Genomic DNA, 13,197 nt, shown 5'->3' with positions numbered 1-13,197 from the left:
AGGTTAGTGACAGTTAATAGTGATTGTGTTAATCATTTAGGTTAGTGACAGTTAATAGTGATTGTGTCAATGGATTGAATCGTAGAGTCAGTCTGTTATAGAAATGAAACACTATGCTAGATGATGTTGCTAAAGGAATTTTAAGGTCAATGTATAATGTATCAATAATATAAAAAGTACCTCTTACAAATTTGGCATATACTTCAGATTGTAATCACTGAATTTTTTGCTATTCCCCGTAACTTGATACCATATGGTCAAAGTGGTTTTATAAGTACGTAATAGATGTTTTCATTATCAGTCAGTGATAATTTTGAATGTCTTGTCAAATGGTCTAGAAAGAGGCCTGTATTGATGGAATTCCAAAACTACGTTTTATAACCCTAATAATTACATTTAATTCAAGTTTCATATCTTAAATAAAAGCAAAAAAAATTTTGCTTTTTATAGAGCCTAAAGAAAAAACAGAAGATTTGATTCCTAAATCGAGCGTTTATTTTCATTTATCTTGTCCGAAAACTATTGATCAGAATCCAAGACTTTCCAATTTTAAGATATATAAAGAAATAGATGAAGCAAATATTTTGGAAATTTATAACAAAAAAGCAATGAAAGAAGAACTTTCTGAAATGTTTCATGATCAAAGCAAAGAATCTAGTTTGTTAGATAAGGTAAATACTGTTTTGATTATAATTGTTTATTGTAAAAAATTGTTAATTACAATTAGCTGCTCTAACTGAAATATTCTTCTTAAATTTTTTTTTTTTAAATCTCGAAACAAAAGCTTATTTTAAAAATCTAAATTTTTATGTCATATGACTTTAGTTGCTGGACTTAAAAGAATATAAACCAATTTTAACGTCGTTTTCCAATTCAAGGCACTTTTAAATATTGCTTGATTTAAAGTTTCCTTTTCCCGTTTTGAGCAAATATTTCAAAAGTGACGGTGGGGAAGATTGCCCTAATTTTTTTTTTATTTTGTAAAATTAGTTTTAAATAATAAGAGTAAAATCATAAGGAAAAATATCACATTTAATGTTTTTATGTTTTTTTTTTATTCAGCCTCTAGGAATAATGAAAGTAAAGATCTCTGGAACATATGTCCTGCACTTTTTATTTAAAATCACCAAAAAAAAACATTTGTTTGACATCAATGACACTTTATATTTATTTACCAACATTCTAGAACTCAAGAAAAAAAGATAGGAACAAGTGGTGGGTGTCAATGCTGGCAGGAAGATTTTTACTGGAGAGTAGGAGTGTAGAGAGCTTATCAATCCCAGCAGTGGCGGCCTGATTGTGTGAGCTCTTACTATCCTATATCTCCTATTAAAATATTAAACATTTTCCTGCTAGAATTGACTCAGGAACTGGCCGTCTATTCTAATTGTTATTATTATTCTGGGACTAATATTTTCTGTCATAAACTACGATAAGAGAGAACGCATAATTAAAATGAATAAAATTTCAATAATTTTTTTCAATGACAGAAGTTTCACTTCCGTCAGCCATTCCCAAGACTGTTACACTTTTATCTGTTATATACTGTTACAAATTATCTAAAAAAAATTATTTTTGTTTGTATCACTTACCTCTTTTGGAATATTTGTCATGTATTAACAAGTAAGTTAGCGAATATTTTATAAACAAACAATATCTATAATGAAATTTCAAACAAAAGATTAAATCTTATATTTAATACATCTCATATTTAAAAAATGATAGGCAAGGTATTCACATCCTCCCAAAAAAAAACTTAAATTAATGAAAGTAATAACATCCACTTTAAATTTAATGAGAAAATATCAGCTATATTTGGGAAAATACTAAATGAAAAAGCTTTGGCATTATACTCCCAAATTCAATTCCTTTTAAACGTGACTTCCACAAATGTTTTATTGAATTTTAGAAATGATCATGTTTAGTTAAAATACAAGTTATTATTCAAATAAGTTTTATTATAATACTTTTTTCGGTTACATTAGTTCATTAGTTTGATTGTTATAAAGTTTAATAATAGTCATTATTTTTTCAGATGAATACCATGAGCGAATGGAGTAGTTTAACATTTTCAAAAAAAGGCTTAGGTAATATTTTGTTATTTTAGTTTTTATAACAATATTTCTTTGTTAAAAATTAAGATACTTTATTTTCTTTCTATAGTAACAAATTATTTTCACTTTTTTATATAAAGTTAATTAATATTAAAAAATATATTAAACCAGCTATTCAATTCATTCTCAAACAAAAGTTATTTAGAACTTGTTGAACATGGGTTTAGTCCTTGAGGAAAAAGTTTGGGTGCCATAAAAATAAAAACAGTAAATTTATTACTATTTTAATATGTCTTTTATATTTTTATTGTTCCCTGTTACAAGGACCAATGTCCAAATATACCAATTTAGTGTATATGCTGTCCGTTAATTAATTTGAAAATGTGGGAATAATTAATGATATTAAAGCCAATGTCCTAATCTTCAAGTTGGAAACATTTTCAAAGGGCCAATGACAAATCTATTATAATAAAATAAAAACGGCCAATGTGCACTGAAACAACTTTTGCTCAAATATAATGGAAATTGGTCCTTTTTCTACCAAAGTAGAGATATATTCTTGATTCCGTTATTATTTAAGTAATTAAAATTATTAGATTTTTTTAAAAATACTGTTAACGTACGAACTGTAATATTGTAATTTACATCTTAGATATTATGGCGGAAGTACTCCATTAAACTAAAGGGAATGATTTAGATTTAAATTAATTATATTGAATGATCAAAATGTAGTACTTCATTATTGTGATTTGGTAACATAAATTAAATCATAATATGTAATTAGAAATGAAATGAAATTTGTATTGTTTGTCAGTCCGACTGACCTATCTAAGTGTGGTAAAATGTATTTTAAGAGTGAAACAAAGTTGATATTCGTTTTTAGCTCAAGAAACCCTTTAATACAAATTTTCGAGAAATCAGAAAATACAATTTTTTTGCCCAATATTTTGGCAAATTGGCCTTTGATTTATTGATTATTTGTAACTTCAACACTACTCAACCAATCTACACCAAACATGGCAGTGGTGTAGGGCTCCATAAACTGTACCAAAGGGTACAAGCCAGGTCTAATTAAACAAATTAGAACCGGAGATATAAAACAAAATATTTAAAATTGTTTTCTTAATTTGAAACCAATATTTCGCCCTTAAAAGGGCATTAAATATACATTTGAAAGAGCAGACATTCAGCTTTCTAGCAGTTATATTAACATAGGAACTTGATAACATGCAGAGGATTTATGAACAATTGACATCATGAGAAAAAAAACTCCGAGATGGAGGTGAAAAATTTCCAATTTTTAATTTCTTTGAAATGGCATTTTGCAGTTTGAGTCAACACCAAAAACGAATATGATTTGCTGACCAACTTTACCCCAAGCCACATTATGTTTTTATAATCTCTTGTAAATATAATATAGCCTAATAGAATCAGTGATATTTTTTCTTATTCTTCGGAGTGAGACTGATCAACCTGCATACAATAACTGTTAAAAAAAACATACTGTCTAAGCTACAAACCAAAAATGCTTAATTTTGTTTATAACTTTTTTCTATTTAAAAATTCGGAGATTTCATTATCTTTAAACCTTTACATGGCGAAAGGGAAGATTTTGAAACAGAAAAAGAAACAGCAAATAAATCGGTCCTGTAATTCAAAAGTTTAGTGTAGACAAAGATTCGACCATTTCCTTTAGTATATTGTAATTTTCAAAAATTATTTAAAATAAATAAAGGGAATTTTAATAGTTTTTACTTTATTCTTATATCTTAAGTATAGCTTGGGTTAAAATGAAAAGCTTTAATATTAAATTGATAGTAGAACTTTATTTAAATTTTATAATATTTTAGACTCTTAATCTGAGGGCGGGTTTCTAGGCAATCAGAACACTTATTTTTAATGACACTTAATTAAATTAATAAAATTAATCTACTTTTACAATGTATTTAAATTAAGGTAGAACAAAACTAACCAATTTATACTCTTCTTTTGATGGTTTATGAGTCTTGATATCTTCTTTCCCAAAAATGCTCTGTCTAACAGTCAACAATGGCTTCCTCACCTCTGCTTATAGGGGACCAATGTCCTCTCACTAGGCAATTCAAACCAAGAATCCCTTATTCTTCTTGGGTGACTCTTCGATGTCTTATTTTTCTAGATGTCTACCCTTGAGCTAGACAAAAGATGATTACCTCCTCCATCCAGGAAACATCATTCCCGCAAGCAATGAGAAAATTTCACCAACCGTGATCTTTCTCTCGATGTTTAATGTTAACATCAATTGTAGCACAACAGTTTTGAATTTTTGTATGTGATTTCCTTTATGAATAATTTTCTCTAATACTTATTCTTAACTTATATTTTTTCTTAAATTTACTGTAACTAAACCAAGTTTTCTTCATTCCTCTTCTGTAGGTGTTAGTTCTCAACATCAGTTGTTGAACTACGGTTTTGAGTTTTTTCTTATGATTTCCTTTATGAATAATTTTCTTTAGTACTTATTCTTATCTATTTATTCTTAAATTTACTGTAACTACAATTATGATAGGAAGTTAAATACATTTTTTAAAATATTCGAATCTACTCAACATGGCCGCTATTCAACGGACTTTTTGGAGGACACGCACCGCCATCTTGGCTTTATTTTGAATAACATATTTATTATAGACAATGAAGATTGGTTAGCTTGCTTTTTGGTTCAACAAAACAAATGAACAATATTTAACATTGATATATAAAATAAAAACATAACTAAAATCATTTATATTTAAAAATAACTATTTTCTCATAAAAGAGGATATTACAATATATAGTTAACAAATTTTGAAAAACGGTTCTAATTATTTTTTAGAGAAAAACAAAACTAGCCTATATTTCTTATTCAATTCATACCATCATTTTTTGCTCACTTAGGAGAACTACAGGAATCTGTTGATAGTAAGCTCCTTGAATCTGGAGAAAAGGCTACATGGAAAATAGTTTATTCACCAATCACCTGCGGAAGGCTATGTAAGGCTTTAACAGTTCGGGCTACTGGATTAGATGATTATTTTACAACTCATGTAGAAGGCATATGTGATATTCCTACAGTGACTTTTGAGTTCAGCAATTTACTTCCTTATGTATGTAACAATGGTATATTTTATTTACAATTTAATTATTTATAGAAAATTATCCCTCATTTAATTAATATGAAAACAGAAACAAAAAAATATGTTGAGAGAGTTCAATTTATTACCTGAATAAAAGAAAAAAAATTATTTTCCATCCTGTTGTGAAAAATAATATAAATTTATAAAAAGTTTGCTGGTGTTCCTTAAGTTAGTATCCTCAGTCCCATCCACATATGCCAATGACATATGCATCCTTGTAGTTAATAATTACCCTTTAATTATTAACTATCCCCAAATCATCCCATGCATGTCATTACTTCCATCCCAAACTTTCCATCCAAACTTTCCAGTTCCATGTCATTACCAGAATGGTGCCAAAATTGGAGGATAACAATAAATCATCAAATCCCTTCAAATCACCTTAACTCTTTGTCATAAGAGGATCAAGAAGATGGCCTTGAGACCTTCTAATGTAGTTTCTCTACACACCAGTATCATATCATTACGATCTTACATTAAATTTACTGGATGTATTTTTATGTAAATAGAGTTGTCAGTATCATTAGATAATTAAAAAATATATTGTAATTATGATAATTTCAATTTTTAGCTGTAATTTAATTTAAAATTGTTATTTTAAAAACAACAGTTTTGCATTCACTGGCTCAATTACTGCCACATCCATCAGTTGAAAATCTTTTTATTTGCTACTGCATGTTATTTGAAATCAGTTGTCTGATCAATATATTTTTAAGCATTATTGATATGTTATATATATATTTATGTGGTTACGATATACCTTAATATACAAATATCTACTCAAATTTAAACTTAAGTATACTTGTAAAAGCTTGTTTTAGTATCAATAATATATTTTTTGCTAGAAAACTTGTAGAGAGTAGATATTGAATGTTTCAAAACTTTACAACACTCATTACACAAATAATACCTGTGTAATTATTATGTATTTTTTTAAAGATACCATTGAGTTGCGATGTTTCTTCACACCATAAAAGTGGTTTTTGCATTGAGAATTCAACTTATTACTTTCGACCTGCCTTGATTTCGAGAATGAAGACAATGAAGTCCAAGTAAGCCTATCAAACAATAAAGTTATATACTGTAGAGCATTGATTATCCGAACTGATGTCGTTGGGTGTGGTTTAAATATTCAAAAGTTGGGATTACCAAAATTTACTTGCCAAGCTATCACCTTCTATGTATAAAATTTTATTTTATTGTGTAACACACATGTAGATTGTTTAAAAAATTAAGGCTTATAGAAATATGTATATTTTATCTTTCATTGAAAGCACTACTTGTTTTCTTTTTATTGACATAAGTTTTATGTTAAATACACGAATGTCTGCGATCTACACTTCACAACAAAGTTTGAAACTGACCTGTTTACTGTGTCTGTTTTAGTTTTATCTGGTTACCGTTGTTAGTGTGGAAGAATTTGATGAAAAAATCTGTTGGACTAATAGAATAAGGCTGCTTAATCAGCTATATAACAGTTCCTAGTTACGAAATGTTGACTGTCTTTTTCATCAAACTGATTTCATTCAAAACTAACATGCCTCATACTTATTAAGAAACAAAAAGACTAGTTCCATTATAATAGTTCTAGGAAATCTAATTTTTGAGTAAGAAAATACTCATCAAACTTGTTTGCTAGGAAGGCCAATGTCAACCCCTGCTTATATCTATTCCACAAAGTCAGTTTAAATAATTGAACGTTCGGCTAATTGACGCTCTCCTGTACTAAAGTAGTTATGAAATATATTAAACTCTTAAGTAATTGTTATCTTAATAGTATCTACCATGAAGAGGCAACTTTCATTGTTAAAAATATATCCGATATCAAAGCTAAAGTCTTCATCAACTTTCATGAAGAATCTGAAGAATTCGATGTTCAACCAAAAAACGTAGAAATTGAGGTGAGAAATTACGTATTTATAAGATATATTAACATTTAGTTCTTTATTTTGTCAAACTGTTACTGATTAATATTAGTGTGTGTACCCTATAAGAGCTAATTTCTAGACCTGGATTATTCTCAGTCTACCTAATTGTTGATTTTTTTCTGATCGTTTGAAAACCTTGACCATCTCTCTTAGAATGAAGGAGATTGGTCCAAAAAAAATCTCAATATATTTTAGTTCTCTAGTTTTAGATACTAGAGTCAAACAATATCTATTCATACGTTGTTCTTTTAAACATTTGAACTGTATTTGTGTAGGAGGAGTTGGTATTTAAATGTTAACAACTCTTGCAGGTTTTGAGAAATAATATTTTGTGATGAGAATATCTTAAGTATGAATTATTATTAATACCTTGAGAGACTTTTTCCCTTCTATCGGCCTTCAATCTTTACTTTTACTTACCTACATATAGAATAAATATGTAACCTAAAGTAGGCAACATCCGAACTTTTACACTGAGCCGATAGAGCAACCACTCCTTTTGCATTGATTGATTGAGAGAAGTAGGCTCCTGTACTATTTCAAGGGCCAGAGAGTGCTCTCTCTAGCAGCAGAGAGAGGAGTAAGGGACAGCTGTAGTGACTTTTGTATGTTATATATTATGCTGGGTGCAGTAATATGCGGTTTCTCCAGTTTCTAACCTTGACATGCGTGCACCTCACCTGGCACTAGGAATGCAGTGGGGATATTATCTCTTATAAGTAGCCTGACCTACCTCCCACCTGGGAGTCGGCTTCCTAGAACAGGTGATCCTAGGGTTGGTACTGTAAGTGACCTTGGGGTTGATGTGTACTGTAAGAGCCGGGAAGAAAAAAAGTCAGTTATTTCACCCCAATTTTTGGTTACTTTAATGTATGTCAAAATTGATGAGTCTGCCAAGTGCAGGTAGAGGGAATAAAAAATTATGGCTGTTTCAAAACCTTAAAAAACATTAATTTTTCATTCAGAGCTCAATGTCTTAAAAAACTACCAACAACACTAGAAAATCTAAAGGAACAATATTTAAAGAAGAGTAAATATGCTGAAATATTAGCCCTAATAGAACTATTTACATTCAGTAGTTCTACTGATATAGTTTTTAAAAAGCAATATTTCTTAAAAATGTACTGAAAGTTGTTAGTTAATTTATTTTGAAAAATCTATATTTTAGGAACTATGCGGGACGTACAGATGTCTATCAGCACTCAAATTAAAGCTAGTTAAATTTACTATAAAATAGTTTATTACGTTTATCTATGTAGGAGTAGTAGTTTTTATGATATTTGACAAAATAAATTCACAAACTATTAATTTCTAGTTGTTGAAGCCACATTAAATTAAAAATATTATAATTTTTATTAGATTAGTTAATATCTGAAATAGATTTATTTGAACTATAAGGCATTTGTTTACTAAAATAAAACATATGATTGTAAACAAAAGCGGCACGATCTGTTGATGGGCAAGGAGAGAGAGGCAGTCTACGATTGTTAGCTATGATGGCATTGTTTTAGTTTTCCCCTCAGCTTCACAGGCTCCATGGTAAGACCGTGGTAGACTTTTGGCCAAGCCACTTTTCTCACACAGGGCCCCCCCCCCTATTCGGCCTGCTTCCAGAACTCTCGGCTGTCATCTGGTGAGATTAAATATAAATATTTGCTCAAGGCATATTGAAGACATTTTTCTTTTTTATTAATAAATAAGATTAATTTGTTTTATAATTTTTTCATTTTGTTTATATGTATATATTCATTATATTTTCGTTTTGTTTAATGCATGCAATTTCTTTGTTAAATATAAACTTCAAATATATTTCTGTAATCATTCCAACCCAAAAATAATTTTCTCAGCTCATATTATATCTGGCAAAAGGAAAGTCTTTCAATGAGGCTCTCAGTTCAGGTAACACTAGTTGTTCGTATAAATTTTTTGATTTTTGAAAAATACATCTCTAGATCCATTAGACGCACATATGCCAGCACTCAAAATAAAGGAAATTTAAATATAAGTAGATGGTCAAGGTTGCGGTAAAAAAAAGAAGAACAAATAGTTTAAAACTATTTTTATGTCCGACGCTTCGCCCCACTTTGCCGGGCTTCATCAGGGCTAAAAAGATACAAAAAAAAGAAAACTGAGAATATTACAACAATAAGATACAATAAGGTAATTTGTATCTTATTGTTGTAATATTCTCAATTTTCTTTTTTTTTTTGTATCTTTTTAGCCCTGAACGGCTAATATTTCTATTTCAAATATGTCGCACATATAGGAAGTAGTCATAAAGATATGATGAAAAATGATAAGAGAAAGATACAGAAATATGATAATAATAATAACTATAATAATTTTCTAATTTAGGAATAACTAAGTAAAATTAGAATGACACATATCGTTACTAATAATACGAGTATATACTGAAGAAAATATAGTTAAGGTAGTTAAATCAATATAAGATATAATAACAATGATTGAAAAAGAAGTAAGTAAGTAATAATAAGTAAAAATAAATAAAGAGTAGTATTTAAAAAACAATTGCAAAGAAATAAGTAAGAAAAATAATTAGACAATGATAACAACTGTAGTATTTATATATCGTGAAAATAATCATTTATCTACACTGATAATAGTAATAGCAAAGATAACAGGAGTAACATGAATAATATAAAGTGAAATAAGGTAATTTAAAAATCGGAAATGAAAGTTTACAAAAAACAAAACAAAGTAAATGTGAAAGTTAATAAAACATAGATGAATAAATATAAGTAAATACAGCGATAGATAATATAAGTGATAGGGAGATAACAAACAGGTGAAAAAAACAAAAGTATAATAAAATGAGTGTAAATTATTTAGTCTTAATTAAATTTAATATATGGCTGTAGGTATGCGAGATACAGTTTTTATCGATTTTTTGGTTAACTGGAAGGGGTTCAAGATGTATATAAATGGATTCTGAGATGAGTCTCTTTTGGTAATTTGGAACAGTGGCTAAAATAGTGGTATGGTCAAAATCAAAAGCATGATTAAGTGTAAAGGCATGTTCTGAAAGTTTGGAAGCGGCTGAGTTGTGGGAAGTTATAGATAATTTATGTTGAGAGATACTTGATCTGAGGTGGTTCTTATTTTCGCCTATATATGAAGCATTACAGTTGGGGGAGGAGCAAGGAATCTGGTAAACAACGTTAGAGCGGTATTGGAGAGGATAGTATAAGAGGATCCTTAGTATTAGTAAAAAAGTAAGATAGTTTATTTTGAGATTTGAGTCCAAGACGTAGTGAAGGGATTATTGTTTAAGAATTTTTGTATGTTGTCAGTGAGAGAGGGGCATATGGAAGGGATCTATAAATCGAGTGTGTGGATGGAGGATGTAGAGAGTTTAGGGAAGGAGAAGTAGGCATAGAACGGTTGATGTAAGAGTTTAAAAGTTTGTTTATGATGTGAAGTGGAAAATCATTTAAAAGTAAGATAGTCTTAATACGGTGAATGTTTGTGCTGTGGTATTGGGGATCGGATAAGGAAAGGCAATGGTGTATGAGATTTTTGGAAATATTAATTTTTTGATGGTGGGGGTACTGAGAAAAATAGTTAATTGGGTTTGTTATACCAGTCAGTGGACAAGGACCTGTCATTCTTTATAATAAGCAGGTCAAGAAAGGGGAGGGAAGAATAAGTTTCGGTTTCAACAGTGAAATGAAGGCGAGGGTGGTAAGAGTTAAAAGAAGAAAGGATTTTGGAGAAGAGGGATATCATCAGGGTTTAAAATGAGAAAAAGATCATCTACATATTTTTTGATAAATAAAATGTCATTATGGAATAAAGGGATGACGAAATCAAGGTCATTAAACACAGTGTTAGAGAGATCGGTGGTGAGAGAGTTTTCCATAGCGATACCTGATGTTCGATGAAAGAACTTTCCCTGTAAAGTTAGATATCCGGATTTGCAACATAGTTCAAGTGATTCAAGATATGAGGCTAAGTTAAGAGTGGTATGTGGCTCTATTGTAGTCTAGGGTTTTTCCACAATTTGGAGTGCTTTGTTGATGGGTATGTTGGTGAAGAGGCTTTCAGCATCAAATGAAGTTAGCGGGAATTCTAAGGGATATTAATTGTTCTCATAGTTGGAAAGAGTTATGGATGTCGTAAGGGTTGTCATGGCTCAGGAACTGAAGAGACGGAAGGAGAAATTGGATAAGCTTAGAAGATGGAGGATTAATATTGGATATGATGGGGCGAAGGGGGTTGCCAGGTTTATGGATTTTAGGAAGTCCGTACAGTCGAGAAGATAAAGAATTATAAGAAATTAGCTTGTAGTAGGTGGAACGGTTAATTAATTTATTTTGAAGAAGGTTTTCAATATGCTGATTAAATTTATTCATATGTGAGCGGGTGGGATCATGGGTTGAAGGTAGATAGATGGATTGGTCAGAGAGGAGTTGAGTAATTTTTTCATTGCTTTCCGTTTCATCTAAGATGACAGTCAGGTTTCCTTTGTCAGCTCTAGTAACAATAAGTTGGTCATTAGATTTGAGAAAGGATCTGGTGTGGGATAAGACCCCTTCCAGTTAACCAAAAAATCAATAAAATTTTCTTCAGTATATACTCGTATTATTAGTAGCGATATGTGTCATTCTAGTTTTACTTAGTTATTCCGAAATTAGAAAATTATTATAGTTATTTTTATTATTATATTTCTGTATCTTTCTCTTATCATTTTTCATCATATCTTTATGACTACTTCCTGTATGTGCGACATATTTGAAATAGAAATATTATCCGTTAAACGACTGGCCACCTTCTCCCCATTCCTCCATACTTCCGCTTTATTGTCGCCTTCTGTTCAACCTTTACCTTTAAACAGGCAGGTGGTCCTGACTGGTTCTTTGCTCATTTATTATCATTATTATTTTTTTTATTGATAATTATTCTTTCAAAATTTTGACTCTTACCATTGTTACTTTTTTTTTTTATTCTTATCACTGTTTATTCAATTTTATTTTATATTGATACTATTTTACGTCTTGCTTCCTTTTATTTATATGTAATTTCTTATCACTTTATTTTTATATAATATTTATCCTAGCTTAAATTGCCTTATTGTATTTTATTGTTGTAATATTCTCAGTTTTTTTTTTTGTATCTTTTTAGTCCTGATGAAGCCCTGCAAAGTGGGGCGAAACGTCAGAAAATAAATAGTTGTAAAGTATTTTTGTTTCTCTTTTGACTGCAACCCTGACCATTTTCTTATATATTTTTATGAAATGTTTTTTGTTTTTTTTCGGCCTAGACTCCCATTGGAGTCCTATACTGCCTAACTATGGTTAGGGGTTAAAGTTCTTCATTTTGTGGGACCGCCACGCAATGAAAAAAGTCAACATCCCAGGCCGGATTCAAACCGGCACCGCCAATAGACATCAAATTGGTAAGACTGTGTCTTAACCACTGAGCTATGGGCAGCCCTTATGAAATGTTGCTTTTTAAAAAGCTATATCTCGACAACTATTGAACGTAAATAGCTCTATTAGGGCTTACATTTTAGAAAATTTACTCTACTTTAAATGATGTTCTCTTAGATTTTCTTGTTGGTAGTTTTAAAAATATAGAGCTCCGAATGAAAAATTAATTATTTTTAATGTTTTATAACAGCCACCATTTTTTATTCCCCCCTTCCTATACTTGGCAGACTCATCAATTTAGACTCGTAACTACACATAATTTTCATTAAAGCAATCAAAAATTGGGTTGAAATAACTGCCTTTTTTTCTCCTCTTGGGCTCTTGTACTGTGACCTTGGTTTTGATATGTACCTATGTACCTTGGCATTGATGTGATAGTGTACTGTGTGAGTGTCAGAATAGATGTTCCCCCAAATTGGAGGGCCAGTGGCTGCTTGATGACTAGGCAATGGGCCCGCCAACTCCCTATGCCTGAAATATATATAGTAAGAGGAAATATTGTAATTTTGAATTTGAGTTTTCATTTATTTTATTAATTTTAACCCAAATTAGGTAGGAGAACATTATATGATGCGCACAGTGGAACAGATTTTTTAATTTAGTAATTTAGATT

General features: G+C 30.1%; 1 protein-coding gene across 9 annotated transcripts in view; it reads left to right on the top strand.

The window, feature by feature from the left end:
• LOC106683396 (hydrocephalus-inducing protein homolog) overlaps positions 1 to 13,197 on the top strand; it is a gene marked incomplete in the record, with an annotated part of 211,677 nt that overhangs the window by 107,634 nt on the left and 90,846 nt on the right. For all 9 annotated transcript variants that reach the window (XR_010845079.1, XM_067053226.1, XM_067053222.1 and 6 more), the window contains 5 exon segments: positions 451 to 671; positions 2,036 to 2,087; positions 4,968 to 5,176; positions 6,146 to 6,258; positions 6,984 to 7,107. Coding sequence is in view for 8 of the 9 variants with exons in the window: in XM_067053226.1 (XP_066909327.1) it covers positions 451 to 671; positions 2,036 to 2,087; positions 4,968 to 5,176; positions 6,146 to 6,258; positions 6,984 to 7,107 (719 nt within the window).

This window comes from Halyomorpha halys, unplaced genomic scaffold (genome assembly GCF_000696795.3).
Source record: "Halyomorpha halys isolate HHAL.00 unplaced genomic scaffold, Hhal_1.1 Scaffold480.1, whole genome shotgun sequence".
In the NCBI taxonomy this organism is placed as follows: domain Eukaryota; kingdom Metazoa; phylum Arthropoda; class Insecta; order Hemiptera; family Pentatomidae; genus Halyomorpha; species Halyomorpha halys.
The sequence above is the reverse complement of the archived record's forward strand: the minus strand, read 5'-3'. Positions and strand labels throughout refer to the sequence as shown.